This window comes from Camelus ferus, chromosome 3 (genome assembly GCF_009834535.1).
Source record: "Camelus ferus isolate YT-003-E chromosome 3, BCGSAC_Cfer_1.0, whole genome shotgun sequence".
Taxonomy (NCBI): Eukaryota; Metazoa; Chordata; class Mammalia; order Artiodactyla; family Camelidae; genus Camelus; species Camelus ferus.
This window is the reverse complement of record NC_045698.1, coordinates 32,051,967-32,078,191: the sequence shown is the minus strand read 5'-3', so window position 1 is coordinate 32,078,191 and position 26,225 is coordinate 32,051,967. Positions and strand designations below refer to the sequence as shown.

Below are 26,225 nucleotides of genomic sequence, written 5' to 3'. Positions count from 1 at the left end.
CCTACCAGTACTTCCCCAGGACAGTCTGTCATCAGCCCCACAAGATGCCAAAGAAATAATGCAAGAGTCAAATAGCCTTTTCTGGGTGGGATGTTCTGACTCGCCAGAGCTTCTTGCATCTTCTCTGGGCTGACCTGTGACCAGCGGGAATGAACTCAGCTCAGGCGTGAGAAAGACTCATAAGACTCTACAAAGACTTTATCCCTAAAGCAGAGTTTTGCCAGATGTGAAAGAGTGTTTTGGAGACTTGAGTGATGGTCCATCTACTAGGACCTTTCTGACCTGTTTCAGGGAAGAAGGGTGGGGGAAGGTCAGAGTGACCTTCCTGCTTCTCTGTTTTCACAAACTCCTTTAGCTTAAAATATTCAGTGTACCAAGATGCCATATTTTGGGGGCAACGTATTCTGAACCCCTTCAAAGCCCTATAGTAGGGAGGGTTAGAGACAACTGGGCAAATTTGATGGACATTTCAGAGATAGATTCAACTGAATTCTACTGGATGTGATTTCGTGTTATGTGTCAAGGGAAGAGAAGGCTAATGCATCGCCCTTGAATATACACTGAGTTTGAAGTACCTTCAGGATACCTAACTTTAAAGCTCAGTAGATATCTGGAGCTACGGACCTGGGGATCAAGAAGTCTTGAATGGAGCCAAGAGTTTTACAAATAAAGGATATTACAAATACTAATTGAGTCCAACATGGGAGTGTCAAATTGCAAAGTAAAGAGACCGGACAGCAAAGCCCCAAAGGGCTTTTGAGCCTTCTACTTTTCCTCACTCCTGGTATCTATACTTGCGACTCTGAGCATTTTTTTTGTACGTTCAGCCCTGCTGCCATAAAGGCCCTTCCGTGGTGAAAAATAAATAAATAAATAAAACCATTTATGAGGTAGGTAGAAGAACTGGTGTGGCTAGTGAAATGTTAGGATCATGAAATAGCCAAGTAAAGGGAATTTCAAGGAGTAGGTAGTCTCTGGCAATATCTGATATTTAGGAGACATCAAATAAAATATAAGCTCTGAAAAGAGGACATTAGGTAAAACAATTAGGCCATTTTTAACCTAAAGAAAGCACTTTCTGTGATGTCCTGAGCAAGATAACGGAATATGTTGTATTGAAAAGAGAATGCCTGTGAGGACAGATTGTGTGTAGAAAACTCATTTAAGAAATTGACTAACAAAGTAAATTTCTCTGACAGAGAGATAGGACTAATAAGTTTTAAGGCAATCCTAGAGCTAAAGGTGAAGTGAAGAAAATTTACAGAAAACAGATGCTCAGGACCAAATACAGTAGCTCCTGAAACATTTTCTCCCATTACTAGTAACTAGTGTAATTTCTGCATGTACTAGGTGCTCAGTTAATATGCAGTTTTACTGACTCAGTTTTTTCCCTGTATAATTGAATCTTGTTAAGTTTCTATACCTAGGGTTTTGTTTTGTTTCTCCTTTCTAGGCGTAAAATTCAATTCAGCAATTTTGGATTTATCTGAGCATTTATTTCGAGCATGTGCTCACAAAGCACTTCACACTAGCTGTTCTCCACTGCTTGCAAACTTTGCACCTGGTCATGCTTAAGGAAGCATTTTTGTAAAGCTTTAAATGTAATTAAAAGTGGTGTTATACTATTTTAAGTTCTGCTTTTTTCTTTCTACATTTTGCCTCTGCATTCTACTTTTAATGATACTATTCTATTGAGCATGAGATTGAGAAATGTGTTTATGTAATGCAGTGCCCTCTCCCAAACACAACCCTTTCTTTCACATTAAAAGTAACCATCACTATTCTGATTTTTATATAGTCACTTCCTTGCTTTTTAAAATTGTTTTTAAACAAGGGCCTACTTTATAGCACAATGAACTATATTCAATACCTTACAATAGTCTATAATGAAAAAGAATATGGAAAGGAACATATATATGTATAACTGAATCACTATGCTGTATACCAGAAATTAACGCAACATTATAAATCGACTGTGCTTCAATAATAAAAAATAAATAAAATTGTTTTATTAATTATGTATACATCCCTAAATGTTATAGTTTATTTTACTTTTTAAAAAATGCATGTTTTTAAAAATTATTTTACTTTCAGGTTTCTCTCTCTCCATTTTCTAACTTATCTGTTGGAAAACCCAGATCATTCATCTTGTAGGGTCTTCTCAAACCTGGAATTTGTTGATTTCTTTCATGGAGTGTAATTTAACATGTTTTCCCATCCTCTATATTTCCTGTAAACTGGAATTTGGATCTAGAGACTTAGTTTCAGGGCCCCTTCCCCTTTACTTTTTTTTTCTTTTTTGGACAAGATTACTTGCTGGATAGTGGGGTGTTCCTCCTCAGGAGAAGCATAATTCTGTCTTTGAGATGAATGCAGCAGTTGATGCAAAATGCCTGGATTCATGATTCAATAGGGGCAGCTGCATCATTGTGTTACATTTCTGTGATTTCTTCATTTGTTTAATGGAATTCTATGAAGAGAAAGTCATTCTCCTCTATTGTTTGGTTACCAGTGGTACATTTAATGTAGGAAGAGTAGTGTGCTTGCTTGATATTTTTCCTTTATTTACCACTGTTCACAATAAAAAACTTGGCTCTCTGTATTTTCTGCAAGTGGGAGATATCTATATATCTGTATATCTACACCTACGTATTTATATATGTCACCCCACAACTTTGTACTGATATTTCAAGTTCAGTGAAAATTCAGAACTGCAGGGTGTTTATTTAAACTTTTCTGTCTTACGTTCGTGTCTTTACTCCATCCCTACAAGTTCTTAAGGAGTAAGAAGACTGGGAATGATAGAATCAGTATGTCATACAAACCCACATTATACACGGAATATTCTTATAGTAAAAAATGATTATTGTTTTTACTACTATGCTGTTTCTACACTGTCAGAGCATATGGCACTTCTTTAAACGGTACTCCCCCACCCCCACCCGTATCCTTGCCAGCTAGAGAGCAAGTTGAAGATCATAGCCATAGGCTTTTGTGATTCCATTACTGTTGTAACAAAACTTTTCTTCAGTTGTGTATATGAAAGAAAATAATAAAGGGAACCAAATCTATGTTGACAGAAGAATAATTCTTCAAAAGAATGTTACATTAAGAAACTTGATAGAGCACTACTGTTGATGATTTAAACTGTTTTATTATATATTGGATTTCCCCTAAGTGTAACTTTTATAACATCTTTTTTTTTCCTGTTTTCTTTTGTGGCTAATAGAACATTCTAATATGCCAGTAGAAAAAAATATCACTTTAGAAAGACCTTCTAATATAAAACTCATCTGCCAATTCACAACATCTGGGGATTTGAATTCAGTAAATGTAACTTGGAGAAAAGATGATGAAATACTTGAGACTAATTATCTTAATGCAACAGGAAGCATCCTGTATACCCAATACATGTGAGTATACAAAATTTTAACCTGTGTGGTGAGATGAAATTAGTGAAATTCTAAACATTTTTGCTGCCGAGGCATTCTTTCCTTTGCTGTCACTTGAATGTTATGCTAATATTCTAATTTTCATATTTATAGAATTGTTTCTATTTAAAATTTTTGATTAATGGCTGAGTCTTTTCATTTTCATTAACATGTTTTGAGAACTAAGTCTGTGTTAATAAATTATCTTTAGGTTCACCATCGTTAATAGCAAACAAATGGGAAGTTACTCTTGTGTCTTTGGAGAGAAAAAGGAACAAAGGGGCACATTTAATTTCAAAGGTTAGTACTAATAATTTATAGAGTAATAACTTCAGCTTTATTTTCTTAGAATTCTAAATCCTCAAGTTTTAAAACTATTATTACATTACTAAACATAATGCAGCTGAAAGAAAATCATCATTTTCTTTCCATTGACTCATAAGTGGCTACCTTGGAAACGGAACTTCCCATGTGCTCCTTCCCCCAGTATAAAGAACCGGTTTTTAATTTGAAAGACCGGGCTGCCAAGTTATTTGCTAGTTGTAGCAATCTTTTGAATTTATTTATTTAGCCTTCTAAGCTCAGAGCTTTAATAATATTCCTTAGGTGTCTGTGTTTTGTTCTCCTGGACTGTGAGAATATGCTTTGGTGTTCTGTCTCAGTGGCTCCAGGACTTGGGATTTTAGAAATAATATGGAGATGCACACAGGTTGCCTGGTTTTCATTTCAGCAAGTAAGGACAAACCCCAGAACTTAACCCATGGCTCTCCCCTGTGGGAACAACTCAAACTATTTTACTTTTACCATCATTAAATCAAAACTTAAAGGTCTCAATCTCATAATAAAGACTAGTTGTTCAAGTTTGGTAATTATCTTCACGAAAAACCCATATTCTGTGATAGATCAGTGAATGTCACTGGCCTTGCTCGTATTTGGGAAATACAGTCTGTTGCCATATTAACTCTTTTGGGCTTTGTATCACATTAATTTTCCAGGGCACAAGAAAAATTGTTTTCTACTTTTCCTAAAAATTGTGAAATCTGGCTAGCTGCTCTGAAAATATGGATACTGTCCCCAAGGTCCCATGAATAGCAGAATGGCCTGCTTCCTCACTGCCATGAATTAAGATGGTTCCCTCCTTAATCCCTCCCCGTGGTCCCTTTGCACTCATAGACTCCTTTCCATCATGTGGTTTTATAAATGTTCCTTTTGGGTAAATATAAATCCTTGTATTCATGCATTTTGGTCTCTGCAAAGGCAGAAACGATTACCGTCTTTTGATTATTTTAATCATGTACATTCTCTTTTAAACTTCTTTTACCCATTTGCCAAACTTAACCTAGTGAAGGATACAGGTACCATATACATTTCCTTCCCTTACTCCTTTTCTTCCCTTCCCTTTTTTCTTTTCTTTCCCCAGTTTTTTTCTCTCTCTCCCCTGCATCCTAGTGAGCTAATAGGCACTAAACACATGGACTAACAGAGTATCCTAGTAAACATTTTATTGTCTTCTTTAAATGTGTAAGGAAGGCCTACAAGTCTTGAGGAAATACTCATCAAATCTTGAGGTTTTAAAGTGCTTCCAGGAGATTCAACTTAAAAAATTGCTTTTTCCCCACCTTCTAAATCACACTGTTTTCTAGAAATACATACTAGTCATGTCTGTTCAAAGTTTAAATAAATGAATATAGTTTTTTTTATTAGCACTCTCATAATAAATTATTATTTGGAAGTGCTCATTCTGGCCTCTAATGTAAAGATTAACAAGCATTTTAGCTTTCAATATACCAATACATTTAATGCCAAGCAGTCTTAAAGAAGGCCTCTTGATTCATATGTATTTTGAGATAACTAGGTTGATGCTGGCTGGTGTCAGGAGCACCTACACAAGGCCTAGGTTTGAAATCAAGTGCTTAAGGAATGCAAAGAGCCACTGAATATTTACTTTTTTCCTTTTTATAGTTTTCTTGAAGCAGTTTAGTCCAGTTTGTTAGTTTTAAATACCTACCTAATAATGTAACTTTTAAGTATGCACTGTACCTTAAGGATATTTATAAAATTAGTAAGTTGGGTCCTTCCAGATTTTCTTTGCTAAAATAATAATTCTTTAATTTATCTAATTTGAATATTGCTTGGAGGACTCATTTCATTTGACTACAATTTAAAGGCATCTGCAGAACAAGTCCTATTATAGTTATTTAATTAATCTTGTAAAGCTTCTAGAATGGTGTATATTTTTATAGATATCCTATTTTACTCTTTCTCCACATGGATTGCTTATGGCTTTTCCTAAGAAGAAGGGTTATCTTTCCTTAGACATACAACAATTGAGTGTGATTGAAAAGCCTGTTTTAGATTGAAAATTGAGCCTCCCACACACACACACACAAATTCTGCTACTGACTACATGAGTCCACTAAAGTGTACCAGCCTGAGTCCTCAGAATAATTTATCGGCAAAGTCCCTCTTCTGCCTTCGTGGGAGCTGGTTGATTTATTACTATAAGATTGTAAAAGGGCCTCAACATCCTTGATGAGTACAATGCAAAAAAATCTGCTGACTCTGTGTGTTTGGCTGTTGATGACAATACAGGGGAGATACCAAGTCACACTGGAAACTTGCAGTTGCTAATATGTCAGTGATTACCTTTCATCAAGAAAGATAAGTGATGGTTTACAGCGTTTTTCTTTGGTAGGTCAAATATTCTGATGAAGTTGCTGAAAATTTCTATAATAATCATCAATGTTAAAATCTCTTAGTAAAAAGATGCAGAAATTTAGTTGGTAAAGGATAAGTAATAGGACATAGAACTTGTTCGAAGACATGGTGAGATTTTGACAGTATTGAGTGCTATGGAACCTGCCTTGGCTCAGCGACCTGTCCTCACTGGGAAGCATCCAAGGAGTCATAGAAGAGCAGCATAATAGAATCAGTTGGAACTTCAGCTTCCAACCCCAGTGTTGAAGCCTAGTTAGCTGTTTTTGACTATATGGAAGAATATTTTTTTCTAATTTGATAATACCTAAACATCCTTCAGCCCAAAATGACAGGCTGATGTTTTCTAGTCCATAATTATGCAATTATAAATCTCTAACCTTACAACTCCAAGGACTTTCACTGAATAGTTCCTAGACCCCATCTGCCCAGACACTAGTATGAACCAGTCTTCAAACTCAGATTCTTTCAACTCCAAGACTCTGTGTGTCCTACTTTATCCAGAGTTCCAGAAGGACAACAGGATGCTCTATCACTGTCCTTCTAGTCATAAATATTTTCAAATGTAAGCAGAAGCCTAGAACCAACCATTACCTCTGGACCAGTTTGAACAAATTAATATTCCCTGAGCACAGTGCACGTTGTAACTTAGATCCACACCACTGTTATCAGCCACTTAAAGCATAACAGAGCAGTGGTTAATGTCATCTTGGCCATTAGTCTAGGAGATAGTCAAGAAAACAGAAGAGATGAAAAGAAAATAGAATTTGGGTTTTGTTTTTCTGCAGCATCCCTCAGTTATCTTCAGTCTCTACCCCATTTAATTGGGATGATTTAATAGCATACCCATGTGTTCCTCACCCAAACCTTAAACAATATCCAGGACTTTCTTGAAAAGCCCCCTGCAGCTACCAGTTTTACTTCCTGAGTCTGCCTCTTGGAGGCTTCCTACAGTGTATCTTCTGCCATGTTTTTCCCCTGAAACGTTGCCTTTCTTCCACTTATGATTAGAAGTCACTGGGGAATTTCAATATTTTGATCATTTTTCAACACACATTTTCCTGCTGAAGCATGACCTGAGTAATTTCCAGAAAGAAGCATGCTGAAATCAAGAAATAGAGTAGATATCTGGGAGATCCATGAGCTGGGAAAGCAGAAACTTTGCCCTTAACTAGTGCTCAGCCGAACCAGTCACATAATCTGCCTTCAAAGCAGTGTTTGTTTTAAGTGAGCCTATCCTGGCTCTAGAAGTAACTGCATCAGAGCCACACTGTTAATAAGCAGTGCCAAATACGTACATGTTGTACCTCTCCACGTGGAACTCAGGGAGGGTGGCTCTGCTCCATCTGAGGTTTGGAAGGAAATTTGTGCCTTCAGAATAGAATCCATATTTTAGCTAAAGCTCAAATCTCTACCTAATCTGCAGGTCTTCAGTTGAGGTCTCTCCTAAAGTAAGGTTGATCTTTCCAAGTGGGACTTTATCCTTCAAGTGCATGTGTTTTCTCACACTTCATTTAGTCATAAAGCCATACCAGGTGCCGTGTGTATTGGAATGAAGTATGATTAGGACGTGGTATTGAGCTGATAGTATTTTGTCAGGAGACCCAAGAATAACTCCATTCTCACCTGATCCAATCATTCATCTTAACAACAAAATCTCAAATATGGAAATACACACAGAAAAGGAATACCAAAGTAAAGTAACCTTTTATTATTGGCCAGCCTTTGTCCCAGATCTTGATAAGGTCCTTGGATCGCTTCTTTCATTTTTTCCGTTAGGTCTTCCTAACCTTACACCAAAGCAGTCACCAGTTCCTTCGCAGTCCAAGCTCAGTGTGGTACTTACTTTTTTCTACAGGAGGATATACTCTCCTGAACCAGAAAAAACATGCTGAGCATGAGGCTGAGTTAGCTATACCTCCAAAATCCCAGTCCTAGAGAAAAAGGCCCAGTCAGTGCCCTGGAACACCATCAGTCCAGGACAACCCTCCTCTCTAGGACTGGAAAGCTAGAAGGTTGAATGAGAGGAGGGAACTTACACTGAGGGCCACCAGGGACTTCAGTCCAGACCACTGCCCAGCCTTCTGCTGCCTCTGCCTCCTGTGTCTAATGAGAAACTGGCTCTACCATTAGAAAAACTAAACAGAAATACTATGTTCTGTGGTTCAGCCTAATTTAGGTCTTTCATATTTTCACATTTAAACTTATTGTCTTGTTTCTCAGGAATGTAAAATATAGTTGTTATGTTGGTATCAGGACACATGCTCAACCTTTTCTCTTGGATCCTGGAGTTGCTTCCAGTTTTCTTACATTGGTTATTTTCCTCCAATACAGTTTTGTCTGGGTCTACCAATGGCCCTGAAGGGGTAGCCACAGACTGAGGAAACTGAAACAAATAACAAAAGTAGCTTGATGTAATAGGGCAGAACACTTATGTGAGAGAGATCCTCTTTGCTTTTATTTTTAAAAAACGCATGTGTATAGTAATTAATTCTCTTAAACATTTAGCTCATGGTGTCTTAAAATATTAGTTACTTTATTATGCCTTTTCTTGTTAAATCCAATATGTGGTGAATGGGCCATTTCCTTCTTATTTCGGGGTTTTACAATAATATGTGAAGTTATTATTCCATGCATTCTTTCTGTTCCATATACTGCATGTTACTGGAAATAATATTTTCTAACTTTTAATCCTGATTTCTTTATGGTAAGGAGTGGAAATTAGGGCTCCTGATTTAAATTTTTCTAATTTATACTTCAATTGTAATCCTTATACAAACAAAATCTTATTCAGCTGCTTTAGCTGAGGGCTTGAATATGTATTTCAGGCAGTAGAATTTGTTTTACAGCTTCATTGAAAAGATTTTTTAAAATATGTGTTATTAAGGGATGGACTGGTGCCATCACCAGCCTCTCAAAGCTACTGTTTCTTCATTTTTCTGGGCCTTGTTTCCTGTGAATTCATCTTGAATTTTTCATCATTTTAATCTCTTTTAATCATCTTTCTCAGATGGGCTGGGTTTTCTGTAAAAGACTCAGTTTGGACCCTTTTCCTTGTTTGGGGATATTTCTACGTATTCTTATGGCTCTGAGATGAATTTGGATGAATTTCTGGTTCTCCTTGTATTCTAGGTCTTATTTCTTCTCTGTTCCCCAAGGCCAGCTGGCCTAGAAATCATTTTTGCACATGACAACGATCCATGTTATTAAGCTGGCTAAGGTAGAAAGGCCGTGGGCATTACAAACTGTAGGAAAGCTCAGTTAAGGAAAGCAGTAACAGTACACGATCACAACAAAAGCTTGAATTTTGTTGTGTTTACACTAAGCACTTTACTGTACTATGTTCTTGTACTTAATTCTTTACAGCAACACTGTAACAGGGGGGTCTGACCTACCTATGTCCTCAACACTAGTGACACTGAAGCTATAAGTCTAATTCAAATATTTCCTGGACCCAAATTTTATATTTGTCACATCACTGTCACATTGTGCTGACTCCTTCAAACACTCATAACCTGATCTTTGAAATGGAACCTATTAACCACATTTCTCCTAATGTCCCTCAGACTAATGGTGCCTCAAACAGAGTGCTTAGAATATATTCTGGCAAGGTCAGCTCATCACTTCCTTCTGGCTGGGATGACTTCAGTCACGCCAGTTGCATGTACTCACTTCATTCCTCCCTCAGGAGCACCCTAGTGGTACTGTACTAGGTACTCGAAAACTATTAGTGGAGTGATTATAAATTCTGATTGACAGTTCTCATCTGTGGTTAAATGTAAGATTGCAGATCATTTGGTTTCATCAAAACATATTCCCTTGGTTATGGAAGGTATGAGAACCACTGACTTATAGATTGCTCTGTCACCTTTTCTATGATTACTTGAACATTATACTTTCATTGGTGACATAACCTTTTTCTTATTTGTATCTTTTCATTATTAACAGTACCTCATTTAACACTTGGCTGGTCAGCATTTCTCATGAAGGAGAGGGTGATATGTGCAACTGTGTTGAGGCCTGTTGTAAATCATAAGGAAAATAGAAAACTTCCCACATTGTAACATTAATCGCCTAAAGACAGAACCCATGAAGAAATGCTATTCTCCAACCCTATTTTTACCCCTTATTATCTTCGGGTAGTAGAAAGCCAAGAGCATTTAGAAAATGTATTTAGTCTAGAAACCAAATTTTAGCAATTAAAATTGATCTTTTAATTTTGCACACTGACCCTCCACAAAATAAAATCTCAAAATACGGTATAACAAGTGATTATCAAACAACATCCATAAAATTTATCAACAGTTAAAAATTTAGACAATTTCACACATCCTCTCTCTGCTGGCAAACCAAACAAATAAAAAGGGAAAACAGAACACAAAACTTGGTAAAATTAGTAAGAGAATAAAAACAACAGAAGTCATCTTTGTTGATGTCTATATTTCCAGCATAAGTGCACATTCTATAGTACATCCTTTGAGGTCATTCAGGAGGAACTGATTTCACCATGGAGGCTACTGGTTGGCTTTTTATTGCTTTGCTTATGTTCTTATGTTTTAATTATCTTTACAAAGATATTCACAGCCTTAAAATTTAATTCTTCTAAATTCAGTGCTTATTTTTATTCTATTACTAATGGCACCTGCTTCAAACTTTAAAATATTTATCACAATGAATATTAGTTTTTGTTTTTTTAAAAAACCACATGAATATTAAGTCTTGTTTTTTATCTCATTTTCTTTCCTACACTGTTCTCTTTTTCTTAAATTTCCTTTCTTTTGTCTCATGTTTTCACCTTCTCCAACTCTTTTCATAAATATGTGTCCACTAAAGATTTTAAGTCCTGAAAATTTTGTCCCTTCACTCAAATACCATCTAAAAGTAAACTTTGAAAAAAAAAATTGTTCTAAAGTAACTTAGTAGGTTGGAATAAAGAATAGGCGTGAAGACAGGAAGTTTCTTTCTTATCCAAAGCATGTAACAGTTTATTACAATACTTACAGTTGTTAATAGGCTTAATAATAGAAGACCTTTCTTCTGTTTCTACATTACTGATAGTTATGTTGTGCTACCTACTCCAACTATATATCCAAACTACTATAAATTAGTTCATTTTATACAGAACAAAAAACTACAGAAAGAAAATCATATATTAATGAGAAACTGAAAGGAGAAATTATCTTCAACCCTCTATTCAAACTCTTTCAGTGACATACATTTCTGTACATTTTTCTTAGTCCCTGAACTTCATGGAAAAAACAAACCATTGATCAATTATGTGGGGGATTCAGTTGTCTTGAAGTGTAAATGTCAAGATTGTTTTCCTTTAAATTGGACTTGGTACAGTAGTAATGGGAGTGTACAGGTAAGATCATATTTCTTTTATTTGAAGAAAACAAAAACTTTTATTTGGTAAATAATAAGATTATAATACACTCAGAGTTCTTAGGACTATTTATACCTGTTATCTTGTTCTTTAATATGTATTCATGAAGAAAAAACAGTGATGAACTGAGTTGTCATGTGATGTTTTCGCATATTACATTATACATCTGAAGATGCTCTTAATGTTTCATTAGTTGGTACTTTGTTTTTTAGATTTAGAAATTTATTTAAATTCTATGAAAGGAAGTTAGAGTTCATTTTTTTTTAATGAGTTTAGCTATAACCCCAACAAAAAAGTTTTTTTTTTTTTCTTATCATTCCATAAAAGTAACTAGGAGGGGAAAAAAAGGAAATTTTCTTCTCCTGCTTCTGTCTCTGGAAACATTTGATAGAATACAATATAATGGCACCATTTGAGAAGAGAATGAAAATATCATAACTTAAACTTAGGTCTTGGGTTATTCAATAAGTGTCATTGACCTCTTTTGGCTTTTTTTTTTTTTTAAAGAATTAAAGGCTTTTCAGAGAGCTGATATTAAGGAAAACATCAGCATTTAAGAAATTATTTCTGATTCCCTTCCTCCCAAATAGCCTCTAGTAGCAGGGAAATTTAGGGTGTCCTTTAAGGGACACACTTCTATTGCCCTGGTGCTAATAAGCATTGAAATTAAAGTCCTGTACAGTCAACTCTAGAAGGAACAGTCTGAGACAGTGTAGATTTTACAATGAAATATTACATTTTTTTCTTAGACAACATTGATGCTCTCATAGACCACTGTCGACGACAGAGGAAGGACTTGAAGAGTGACTCTGTGATAACATTGGTTTGAGTTTTCAAAGAAATAGCTCAAATCACTTAGGAGTAGACTTAAACTATTAATATCTGTACCTATCTTATTGATGCTCAGGAAAGACAATCATTGTGTATGTAAATATTTTTAAAAAGTATGTAAATTTGTAAAAATAAGTAACAGCTGTAGTTTTTGAAATACATAGCCTAATTTATTTATGCATATGTGATACTAGACAAAAAACAGCCTAAATCTAGTTAAATTAAACATTTAGAATGTAGTTTGTGCTTCTCTCCATTTGCTATACTAAGTTTCTCTCAATTTGGCCCTAAGCATGTGTCATATTAGGGTGAGAAAAGTGCAGGAAAGAGGACACAAGTCAAAACTTTAGGTCAAGTGTTTTTTTCAAAATGTAGGTGGACCATCTGTATCAGACTCCCTGGGGTGTTATGAAACATGTGGTACTTCGATGTTAGCAGCTCTGAGTTAGAGAGCACAGCTGTAGCAAGAGTCACGGGCAATGTTGTGCACCAGGAGCCAGGCTGCAATAATTTTTTGGCAAATAATAAACTCTCAGACAGTTCTTCATCAGATAACTTCCAAGCATATTTGTATGCAGAATAGCATTTATTAGCCTGAGAATAAAATTTAATTTAAATGGATTAAATAATCAGCCCCCAGACAGCTTCATATGGCTCTTGAGATGCTGAGGAAAACCCAGTGAATCTCAGAAGCCAACTTGTCTGAGAGAGAGATTTGGATATGGTAAGACAGAAGGTGTGCAGACTCCCACGTATAGCAGGCTCACAGGGGATTTCTACCATTCCTTCCTTATCAGCATCAAAGCCTGAAGATTTGATCATCAGTTCCAGTCTGAGGAACTTCCAGTGTCAAGAGCCAGTGATATTCTTTTACAGGAGTGGTCAGATTTAATAGCTGCATGAATTTAGTAGCTGATTTAATGAATCTGTGCCTGCGCTTGTGAAGGAGGAAGTATTTTGAACAGCGTAGTCAGGGATTAGAACGTGAAACCTGGATGGCTGAAATTTTTCTGTACTTCTAATTCTCATAGAATATTTCCTCACAATGATTTGCACACTGTAGTTCCAAACATTCATTGCCAAGTACTTAAAGCAAAGTACACTTTTCCTTTGCTTGCTACCTCTGAGAGATCAAACTCTGATAAGACTTTGAGCTCTGTATGTATAACTTCTTACAAATTTTAATATGCCTTTTTCTGATAAGCAGTTTTCTTGGCACTTTCACTCAAAACTAGGTAACTCAGGACATGTATCTTTTATGCTGTATGATAAGAATGGATTTTAATGTCTCCTTATATTAGGTTCCTGTTGATGTTCAAATGAATGATAAGTATGTGATCAATGGAAAAAATGCTAATGAAACAAGGCTCAAGATAATGCAACTTTCAGAAGAAGATCGGGGGTCTTACTGGTGCCATGCAATATTCCAATTAGGGGAGAGTGAAGAACACATTGAACTTGTCGTGCTGAGTTATCTTGTGCCCCTCAAAGCATTTCTTGCAATAGCTGCTGAGGTGGTTCTTTTAGTGGCTATTATTCTGCTTTGTGAAATGTACACCCAAAAGAAAAAGGAGCACTCAGGTAGGATTACTTTTTTTTAGATAACATTCTCATGTTATGAGTTAATACATTGGCTTTAGAGTTTTTGGGGAAATTTTAACTTTTGTCATTTGTAGTGGTGTTTATGTTAATATCACTGGTGACAGTGAGCTATGAGTGTGTATTAATGGTCTTACTGTTTCAACTTCCTAAACATTTTTAGTGTTAAAATATACCTTTTTAATCCTTTCTTTGGTGTTATATGAGTACCAACACACCAATTAGGTGATAAGTGATTTGGTACTGGAATATTAGAAAATTCTGTGGTTGTTTAATATAAAAGATCTCAAAGACAAACAATTATTTTCTCACTTAGATAACTCATTTTAAAAATTGTTTTACCAAACATTCTGGAGTTCTTATAAAAGAGACATCATCCTGTCAGTTTTCTGTGTTTATAGCCTGTAACTGATGGATTACAGACTGAAACCAACGGTTCCCTAGGGAAATTTGTCTTATATTCTGTATAGTTTCCTGATTTTGTACTAAGTTTTTAATAACTTAAATAGTTACAGATCAATCAATCAATCCTATTTTTGAAAATCTCAGGCACTAAACTAGGCTTGATCAAAGCTGCAGGCAATTTTGCAGCTGGGAGAACAGGGAAGGAGGCGGGCATGATGGAGGCGCAGCTGTCTAATGTAGCATGTCTCTTTCATTCCAATGAAGGGAAACAGCACAGGCATTCAGGGGGTGTTGAATTCAGGGGTAAGTTGAATTGCGCATATATGCTCTGTAAGAATTTTAAAGCAATTTTAATAGTTAAATTCTTTTGTTACACAGATGATGGGAAAGAATTTGAACAAATTGAACAGCTGTAAGTATTATTTTTTACAGATTAGTTTTAACTTGAGTAAAATACAGATAAAGATGAAATCGAATAAAATGTTTGTAGTTAGAGAAAAAAAGCACAAGAGTATATTACCTGTCTGTTACTTTCTGTACATGTCCATGTTGTGCTTAAGAATGGCATTTGGCGTTTGCCTGCCTGCAGCAGAATCCCCCTCCACCACTTATTTTCACCTATCTGTGCTTCAGTTTTCTCCTCAACAAAATGGGTTTAATGATAATACTTACCACATGGGGTTTTTGGATTAAATGACTTCCTGTGTGTAAAAAAGCTTAGCATAGGCTTTGGTAACCATAAGGAAGTATCATTTGTGTAAAAGCAATGATTCTCAACCCTGGTTATAATTTTTGATTACTTAGGATGTACCTTAAAAAGACAGTTACTCAGACCTAACTGGATCTCTTGGACCAAAACCTCTGGAATTGTGCCTGGGCGTCTGTATTTCTTTAAAGTGTCTGTCACTGATCCTGATTTTCTGTAATGTTGAAAATCACTGGGCTAGAATTCTATTACTCATTATTTTTGAAAATACACAAGTGTGCCACTATTTTACTTACAGTCCCCTATGTTTAGAGTTGAGCATGAGGAGAACTGGGAAGAAAATACCAGGGATGTAATGTGGTTTGGTGAAGGTGGGAGTTGCTAGTTCCACCAAACCAGAGACCTGAGAGTGGAGCCCAGGGAGGGGGATGCCCAAGACTGGGGTTCAGTCAGAGTAAAAGGGCCACGGCTCAGGACCAGGAAAATGAGACCCTATCCAAGCAGCTGAAAGAAACCTAGGAAGTGGGAGGCCTGAGCAACCATCACCAACACAAAACACAGCACTTGAAGTTTATCTCTGTCAGTCAGTCGGGGCTCTGAGGTGGGAGAGCTACGGCCACTGTTAAAGAGCAGGTGCGGGGCAGACGGTTGTCATGCAGATGTGTAGATACTATTCAAAAAGTTATTTTTTACTCAATTCACACACAGCAGGTAAAATAAATCAACAGGATATGAGCTTCTATCCGAATTAAGGGCATGAAATAATTGTATCAGGAGTTCCATAATCCCAGGCAGGAAAAAAAGCAGTGTTGTCTAAGAATCAGAGACGCTCATGGTTGGAAGGGAACTGAACCGCTTTTTGAAGAACTTGGACATCTTGTTTACACTGATTTCAAAGTTTTTTTATTTCTGGTTCATATGCGTTTATTACCTTTCTTATATTTGGAGTCATTCAGGTATTTGAAACAGTTACAACCTTGCCCAGATTCTCCCAGCTCAGCCTCCCCAGTGTTTCTGTCCATTCCCTTGCAGTCACATTTGGGTCTCAGCGCATTCTGGTTTGTTTAAGACAGACTCTGAAAGGATGGTGCTTGAACAGTATGGAGTAGACGATCAATTCTTAATAATTTAATTTTCATTTGCATAGTCCACTGTATTTAAATAATATTTTAAATGTAGTTTTTCTTATAATATCTTAGGAGCAATGTCAAACTGATTTGATCTATAGTATAATGAATTAATTTTCTTTTCATTTATTGATAATTGGAATGTTGTACATTGTTTTCTCCATCCTATACTGTTCCACAGAGATCACTGACAGTGTTTTGGTTTCCTCATCTTTAGGTTATTTCAGAATCTTTAGATTTAATACAAGTATTAAGGACACTTGTACTCAATCAGAGCAAACTTTTACCAATGCCCTTTTAGAATTTTTGGTTAGGTGATAAACTTTTCTTTACAGAGATTATTTATCAATAAAATTTATATATGATGTTTATATATATGTTTAGATACCAGTTATTTGTAGAGTTTCTTGGTGAAAATGACTTTTAAAAATAGTACCAAGCGTGTAACATCCAAACAAGCTAGTCACTTCAGACAGTTCGATGAGGAGCTCACTCATTTATCTGATCCACTCAGATGTGTAATCCATACAATCTCACCTACGCACCCCGTCCCCCAAATTCTGACATAATTGACTAGGTGGTTGAATTAATTATCTGGTGATACTAGCTTAATGAGCTCAAGCCTTCCCAGAACATCTAAAAGGGTAGTTATTATGTATCCTAGTTGACATTCCTGTCTTAATCTGGAGCCCACGTTGCAGTGCACAATGGGTAGATAAAGAACCATGTTTAACTTCTAATTCAGTGAATAAACATGTTAAATTACAGCACCCATATCTCACATATTGGCTGAATCTCCTGATTGGCTATTATCTTGCATGTGTCAAAGCAACATATAAGTTATGGCCATATACCCAAGCCTCCACCATGCCTGGGGAGAAGCAGTTCTCCCTCTGCAGAAAATAAACAGGCCTTTGTCACCTTCATCTGTGGCAACAGTTCCTCCCCAAGCCATGGCACACAAACAAAATCAACATTATGAATAAATATTTTTAGGAAGAATGAGTTCTGTCTGTATTGACCTTTTATATTTTATCCTGATGGCCATGATATATAGATGACATACTGATGTTTACTGCACTGTAAACATCTAGCAATTTTCTTTTTTGCTTTCCATACAGGAAATTAGATGACAGCAATGGTATAGAAAATAATGCTCCCAGGCACAGAAAAAATGTAAGTTGCTTCTAAATGATATTTCAAATAAAAGCTAAAATTCAATATGCATAGGCTATCTATTAATCCATATACATTTTTTAGCTTCATAAAAAACCTAGTCATTCAGTATGTGCTTGAATATGCTTTTTTTTTTACAATATTATAGGAAAATATAGTTATATAAAAATAAATGGCATCTTTTTTCCACCAGAGAACGTTACAACCAGTCTAAAATAAACCTATTGCACTGCAGATAATATATTTTTTCACCTGTCACCATAGGCTAGTTTCTTTTACAATTTTTAATGTAGTCTTATTTTTTTCTTTCTCAGTCTTTATGAATTCTGCTATTTTATTCTCATATATTGCCATATATTTGTGCTATGAATGAATCAATATTAGCTTATTCTCTTTAGAATTATTTATTCTCTTTTTGATTAGAATCAAAATTTTCATAATTCATCAGCATTTTCTTTCCTGAGTATTTAGAATAGGAACTGTTGGTTTTGGCAGTACTTTGGATCACCTCTTCCTAGAAATTTCTGCTTTGCTAAAGTGGTAAGTTATTGTAGAGTAACTAGGATATGCTAATTATGTTTCTTTATGCTTTATGAAACTCAGGAAGCTGTGGGCCAATGAATGAGAAGCATCATGTCAAGAGTCATGGGAAGATGCACAAAGAGTTTAGATTTCAGCTTTGCTTATGGCTTCCTGTTAAGAACACCCGAGTTTCTATTTTTAAAAGGATGAAAATTTTATGCAAAATGCTCAGCAGCAGCTTTGTAAATAATATATGCTATTTCAGATCTAAAGATATATTTTCATTCTGTAATTATTTTGCATTAAAGCAAGGTAAATTGTATTAAATATGTTCTATGAGCTGTAACCCAGGATAATTCATTACATTTTGGTCCTCAAGGGACACAAAGAACAGACACCAGCAAAACCAAATAGTACATAGAGCCAATGTCACTCAAGACCTGCTTATAACCAAAGAATCTATTAAAGACAAAGCCTTTGCCATTTCTCTTAAAACGTCTTTTCCCCCAATCATGTTTACTATGTATAGAAGTATTTGTATTAATTTTCATGTAAAGTCAATCCTTCAGTCATACTGAAAAAAAGTCTCCTCAATGGGAAATAAGTACCTTTTGCCTTTGTTAATGATGGTTACTCTACAATCTCCACCAAAAAAACCCATACTTTTCCTCCAAAAATATTCGTTTAAGGCATATGAATAACCATACACTTGCCCCAATATCCATCACTCCAAAGCAGATTTCTCAGTCTTATTCCACTCATCTCCACTGTTTTTATACCAGGCTAAAGTGATTATTAGTCTTTATAAAGAGCTTTTTTTTTTAAAGCCACTGGTTTTGGCTGTCTTGAGTTACAGCAGGTGTTGACATTGCAGGGTACAGGTCCACACAGTCACAGGTTAGCACTGTTACAGAACGTGCTTCTGTAGTTCGTGGTTTCCTGGTATCCATGGCTGGCTAAATATCTAAAAATGCATTATTAGTGCTTTATAATACTAATGCTTTTGTCTGAAATCAAGAAGTACTAAAGAACTAAGGTACAAAAATAGAATACTTTGTTTCTATTGCATATATAACTGAATTATTTTATAAAAATCACTGTGACCAAACCCAGTGGAATCTGAATAGACAGGAAAAGTTGTCAATGGCTCTGAATGGTAATATATTAATATCATATAGCACGATACTAGGTTAGGTTGAATATTGTGTGAAACCTGCTGGGGATCCTTGGTGCTGGTGAGTCCACGGTCCCCCTGCTTGTGGTGCAGCAGAGTAAAGAGCAGCTGTAGACAAAGAGGGAAGAGTTGGGGATGGTGGCAAAGAACCCACAGTGTTGGTGACTAGGGGATTAAAGCTGGAAAAAGAGAAGTTCAGTTGTTTGGAAAAAAATATAGAAATTTATACATTGTTCTGGCTGAGAAAATTATAATAAAATTCTAGTAGTGAAAATTATACCTTATAGGGCATCTTAACTAATGTTAAAAATATTACTGGTCTGAATAAAGTGTGACTTGGAAGCTACTCATTATTTTGTTGCAACAGTGTTTTGTGTAAACCATGTTAATTATACACCCAGGTGTTTTTTGTTTATTAAGTTATTTTTTGAGGGGAGGGAGGTAATTAGGTTTATTTACTTATTTAATGGAGATGCTGGAGGTTGAACCCAGGACCTTGTGCATGCTAAGCATGTGCTCTACCACTGAGCTATATGCTCCCCTCCCAAGTTCTGCTGAATAGACTACATCCTTTAAGTAATGGCAGATTTCATCTTACTCTTGTCTCAGAGCCATAAGCCATGGATTTGTTTTGGTTTAATTAATTATTAATATGATAAAGTGATCTTGTGTGGTATCTATATGATGGCAGACAACCAATCAGTTTACTTAATTAATCTAAGCAATTTGAATTCAGTGAAAAATTAGTCAGATATGCTATATTAACTAAGTCCAATTCAAAACAGTATACTTGTGACTGGATATATACAAAACCAGAAACAATATGTAGCTCATATGCAGTATGCATTCTTCTGTTTTGCTACCACTATTTAGGCTAAAATAGTTTTCAAGCAAGAAAACTTGCTGCCTTAAGGTAAAATAATCTAAAATATTTATTTAGTAAATTGAATTTTTAAGTGTCAGTGCTTGCTGCTTTTCCTAGCAAAGACAATTCACTTTCAGTAACTGTAAGGAGAAAAAATACTCAAAAAATTAAAGTTGAATTTTGGCTTTTCAGAGTCTGTCTGGAGGACTTCCAGACAATTACTTCACCACTGTTAGATTAAAAATGGAATGCTTTCATTAACTAACCTCATGGAGATGAGTGGATTAACTAAAAAATGACCAATTGTAAACTGAAAATACTAAGCAGGCAGAAAAGCTGAAGTAGGAAAATTACCCCATGTTCATGTATTAGACCCCTTGGGAAATTCTATTAATCTTTTAGCTAACAGGGTTTTGCAGCATAATAAAGAGCTTTAATGATGTCTTAAAATTCCCAGATATTTTCATACTCAGTTTATGCTCTAATGTAAATCTTCTCTTGGTAGCCTCTCTCTTTTTCCTCAGGAAACCTAGAACTCATTGTGCTATTTTTTTCTCCTCTGTGAACTAATACGTATTCATGAATCTCTGTTCCTTTGGCCTTCCTAGTAGCTCATTAATCCACCCATCACCTCCCCACCCCATTCTCACCAGCTGCACTAGCTCAGGTCTTGATTTTCCTACCTCAGTCTCTCTGTTAATCCATTTTTTTGGACTGCTGCTGGGCTATATTTCTAAAACACAAATCTTACTATGGAACTTAATGTGGCAGCGTCCATGCCAAAACTCTACAGGCTCATCTTTGCTATATCTTAATATTGCAGTTGTCCAAATTCTTAATCTTTCTCCACTGTCTTGATTTAGCTTTGACATAGAGAGATTCTGTGCAGAATGCTGTCCCCCGAGTTCACTGAACTCAAGTTTAGCTTTTAAGACTTTAATCTGATGTTACTTTCTGGCAGATCCCTCATACCCTGTTGGGTGTGTACCATCTCATATGTGCAAATAATTCACATTTCTTTGTGCTTATTACCCTGTATTATAAATATGCATGTATATATCTCTGGATTCTGCTTTTATTTCTTTGACCCGTACCTACCACAGAGAGGGAGTACATTGGAGATGTGCTGAATGGATAAATGTATATGTAAAAGTCAAATTTTGTAAATTTATACTTATTTTTAGAATAACAATCTTAATTGTGACATCAAAATTGAAACAAAATATTTTAACAGAGATAAGCAAGCCTTTATCACTTAAGTGTCTGCTTCTATTTCTTTGAAAAACATATAGCCAACAGAATAAAAAGTCTTGTCAGATTTTTATAATGTGTAATAATGTAGTGAGCAAAGGGAGTTCTGATTCCTAAACTCTTATACAGGGTATGTTGCTTTCAACTTATTTAAATTCCTGTTATCCTTTATTTCTCATGAGCAGTGCAAATGTTACTCTATTTTTATCCTTTATTTTAACAAGATAATGTACTGACTTTATATATGTAAAGAATTTTAGCAGTTGTAGTTCTTTGCATGGTGTTGTAGTGAGTGTTGATTTTAGTGTCCACTCCATTAAATTTCTCATTCCTCCTCCCCACCAATACCTCAAAGTACCTTAGAATATCTCAGAATCCAATTCAAAAAGTTATCTTAAACCTTTTTTTAGAAAGCTTTTGTTTAGTTTTGATCACTGAAAGCTTATCTTTAATCAAATTCCTCAAAAGAAAAAAAGTCAGTTTTGCTCACAAATTCCCTGGTTCTTCATCTTTGAGGCATTTAAATAGATTTATGCAAAATTATTTACTGCATAGCTACTTCTTTATAGAAGGTTAATCTTATCTAACTGAACCAATTATGCAATGAATTAGGGACTTCTCATTAGCATTTTTAGGTAGAGCAGGTGCAAGTGTGTGTTCCAGTATTAATTAAAAGGCACACTGACATAGCTTGCTCTAAATTAACATTTATTGAATGAATGAAAAACAGATTAATGACTCAATTATTCTGGAATCTTAAATCTACATATTTATGTAATATCTACTTTGACTTTAATTAATTGAATGTATTACTCTGGTATAGATAAAAATAAAACTGGAACTATCTGTGTGCATTTCTTTCACATGATAGTTAGGAATGTATCTGCAGTATATCTAGAAGTTCAGTTACATGTTCAGTTTACCAACTGAGTTTTTATTGAGGGTATATCATATTATTAAATAGTAATAACTCACATTTGCTGAGTGCTTAGCATGTGGCAGGCACTCTGCTGATTGCTTTGGAATGTGTTATCTCATTTAATTCCTATATCATCTTATTCTACAGGAACTATTATTATCATCTACTTTTTTATGGATGAGGAAACTAAAGCTTGAGAGATTAAGTGTTTGGAGCTAGGCCTGAAATCCAAGCAGTCCTCCTCGGGAGTCTAGGTTTAATGACTACATTGAATAGCTTTGGCCTGCTACTTAGGTACTTCTTAGAAAAATAAGACTATTATCTATTAGCTATCTTTTTTTTCCCTTAAAATTTCATTCCTTTAGATGGTCAGTTAAATAATAAGTTCCATAATTTTATTCTTAAGGCTTAGGGTACCTATGCTATGGCCTCCTTGTGTCCCTGCAGTGGTGCTGGGGAATCAATATACTTTTGTTTGTCTGGAGAGTCTTTATTTTTTCCCCTAATTTAACTTCTCAATAACTAGTGTAACCATAAAATTTATCATCCAAACACTGAGAATGAAGGAAGGTCCTATTTATAATTTTACAAGGACAGACAGAAGACAGACTGTAAGTCACATTTTTAGCCTGCAGGTAGGGGCTAAGTACTTTATGGATGTTCTAGTCTAGGCACAGCAGTAACATCTGCAACTCTGAATAATAAACAGAAATTCACTTTCAAGTAAAGAACCAAGTTTAGCAAATGCCAGGTGAGTTTCCCTACGGAGATGTGCCTATAATGAGACAATTTAGTAAGCTTAAAGATTTATTACTTTCCAAAGGAAATATGATTAAGATTTACTAGCATTCAAAAGTATGATTCACAAGTTGTAAGAGAAGCTAGGAAAGAAAGTACTATTTTTGGCGGCCTGTTAAATGACCTGGACAATTCTTTGGACCTGCTTATTATCTTCATGACTAATGTGTCATAATGATGATATCAGTGTGATTCTCCATAAATCAGGAATGCCTGATTATACCTTTATAATAAATTTTACTGACTAAATCAGTGAAGATCACTCATGACTCATATTGTCAAAATTACTTTTAATCACATGATCAACCTGTAACATCTATATTTCTTCCTTTCTCATTTCCCAAATGGGAGAATGCTAGGGAAACTTGTTCAGAGTATTGGTTAAAATCTATGTATTATTTTGATGTGTTATCTTTTATGTTATGTTTCATGTTTTATTCATAAAAATTGATTTTGCTATTTAATTTGTAATTTACTTCAGAAAATAGCACAAATTCTTATTTTTCTAAAGTTTATTTGATAAACAAATGAAAATGATAGACTTATTATGTATGTAATTAACTATAATGCTACTTAATGCTACAAAAATATCATAAAATATGATTATATGAATTGCTTTTGTGTCTCTTAAAGCAGAAATTTGACCATAAACTTTGCTTTTTTTTTAAATCAAGGACATAAATGGATTTATTATGACATATTTCCTAATAATTATAATGTTTTCTTTTTTAGCATGTGTCTAAATTCTCATTAATGCCTTTCTGTTATTATATAAATAGCACAGAAATGTTTGTATCAGAATGTTTAATTTTTTTGTTGCATTAACTCAAAGGATATGCCTAATATGCAATTAAATTCAATAAAATGTACTCTGAATTAAAAATTTAAGTATTAGAAAATATATTTTCAATGTAAAAATTTTGATAATCACTTAAATGTGAATTTAAAGGCACTAGATAAGAGAAAACACTGAGTTTTTTTCTTTGATTATACTCACTGGAAATTCAAGTTTTGTAAAACAATTCATGCTTCTCAAGCCCCCCAAAACATGTGCCTAGAGCTGGGGTTCGGTATTTTGACACATCAAATAGGTAGTTTGAAAGGAGTTTTTAAAACACACCAAGATATATTTGAAAAATTTAATGGCCTTGACATAAACTGACATTTAAAATGAAATTAATGTAGAGAACATATTTGCTTATTGTCCTGGGTAAATTTTTTTCAGTTTTGCAGTGTCATTTTCAACTGATTTAACAAAAATAGTTACAAAATATTTCAAAATTTGAATTCTATAAAAATGTCTACTGCTACAAGAGAGAATCAATATCCCAAATAGAGCATTTTAATGTTCCAAATAGTCAAGGAAAAAAGAAAAAATATTAGGGAAGATAATAGCATATTTCACTATGCATATTATACTTGACTCTGACCTCAATTGAAATAATTAACTATAAATTAAAATGATTAATGGCTAATATAGAAGTGTTTGTGTTGTAAAACATGTAAGGCCAATTTGAAGGGAGTAATTGTTTTCAGGCGGTGACTGGATTTAAAATACAGTGCTTGGGGAGATCCACATCTGGAAAGATGGAGTAGACATATTTTCCCCTATCCTCCCCCCACCTAAGTATAGCTAATAACCTTGGGCCTTACTAAACAAACAGTAACAGATTCTGAAAGGTGAAAAGTAGAATGCAGACCAACTAGGAACTCTGGGAGACAGGGTATGACACACCAATGAAATTATTGATTTTTCTTTTTAAGTTTTTTTGTGGGGTGGAGGTAATTAGGTTTTTATTTATTTATTTTAAATGGAGGTACTGGGGATTGGACCCAGGACCTCATGCATGCTAAGCATGCAGTCTACCACTGAGCTATACCATCCCTCACTGATTTTTCTTTTTCCTCATATACCCCAGATTAGGTGCTGGAGGAGCCAACAGCCTGGACATACCAGTGGGTTCAGATACAGAAAGCTCCTTTCTCTTTGGCCAAAGAACCAGGAAAGGAAAAATCTAGCAAGGCAGAAAAACATTTAGACAATAACTATTATTAACAAACACCACCACTGTGGCCCCACCCCTACAACCAGCAGCAAAGGTTTAGTGGGGAGCTGAGACCTTTACCCAACTGGTGGTAATGAGGCACCCCTCCCACTCCTAGCAGAAACCTGAATTCCCACTTTCACCCTGGAAGTACAAGGTACCCCTCCTTCCCTGAATGTCAGTGGAGGCAAAATAAAGAAACTGTATTTCCAACTCTGACAGTAACCAGCTGAAGTACCCTTTTCCCACTAAAGGGTCTCATAATACCTAAAACACCCAGGTTTCTATAAAAATCTCACTTGTTATACCATAAATCATGAAAATATCTACTTGAGTAAGAAAAAAAAATCAACAGGTGCCAACATTAAGATGAAAACAGAATTATCTGATGATGATTTTAAAGCAGCCATCATCAAAATGCTTCAAAAGTGCAATTATGAACCAATGAAAAAACAGAAAGCAAATAAACAGAAAGTATCAGAAAATAAATAGAAGAGATAATGAAGAACCAAATAGAAATTTTAGATCTGAAGAATAAAATAACTGAAATAAAAAAAAAACTCAACAGATAACCTTAACAGCAGGATGGAGATGTTAGAACAAATCAGTGATATTGAAGACAACGATAGAAATTGCTGAGACAACATAGATAATCTAGACTAAAAAACATGGTCAGAGCCTCAGGGACCTGTGGGATAACAACAAAAGATAAACATTTGTGTCACTGGAGTCCCAGAAGGAGAAGAGAAATGGTAGTGCTAAAGAAGTACTTCAAGAAATAATGGCTGAAACTTTCTCCAAACTGGCAAGTGACATAAACCTACAAATTCAAGAAACTGGGCAAGCAATAAATCATAAAACCAAAGAAATCTATGCCAAGACACTGTAATCAAAGTTGTGAAAAGTAGAAATAATCTTATAGTAATATTAAAAGCAGCAATACAGAAACATCGGGTGGGGAAAAAAAGCAAAAAACAAATTGAATGACAGTGGATTCCTTATTAAAAACCATCAAGGTCAGAAAGAAGTGTCACAGCATTTTTCAAATGTTCAAAGTACTGTAAATCCAGAGTTCCATATGTGGTGAAATGATCCTTACATAATGAAATGGAAATCAAGGCATTCTCAATGAGGGACAACTAAGAAACTTTCTCACCAGCAGACTTACCCTAAAAGAATGGCTAAAGTAAGTTCTCTAAAGAGAAAAGCAATAATAAAAGAAGAAATTTTGGGACATCATGAAGAGAGGAAAACACAATGGAAAGAGTGAAAACA

General features: G+C 35.1%; 1 protein-coding gene across 3 annotated transcripts in view; it reads left to right on the top strand.

Moving 5' to 3' along the window:
- Positions 1-23,788, top strand: part of EMB (embigin) — a 92,453-nt gene extending 68,665 nt beyond the window's left edge. For all 3 annotated transcript variants that reach the window (XM_014559686.2, XM_032471871.1, XM_014559685.2), the window contains 7 exons: positions 3,230-3,413; positions 3,643-3,731; positions 11,384-11,511; positions 13,665-13,944; positions 14,746-14,779; positions 17,322-17,376; positions 17,980-23,788. In XM_014559686.2, the coding sequence (XP_014415172.2) occupies positions 3,230-3,413; positions 3,643-3,731; positions 11,384-11,511; positions 13,665-13,944; positions 14,746-14,779; positions 17,322-17,376; positions 17,980-17,997 (788 nt within the window). In that variant the 3' untranslated portion in view covers positions 17,998-23,788. The remainder of the gene's footprint in view (positions 1-3,229; positions 3,414-3,642; positions 3,732-11,383; positions 11,512-13,664; positions 13,945-14,745; positions 14,780-17,321; positions 17,377-17,979) is intronic.
- The last annotated feature ends 2,437 nt before the right edge of the window (positions 23,789-26,225 follow it).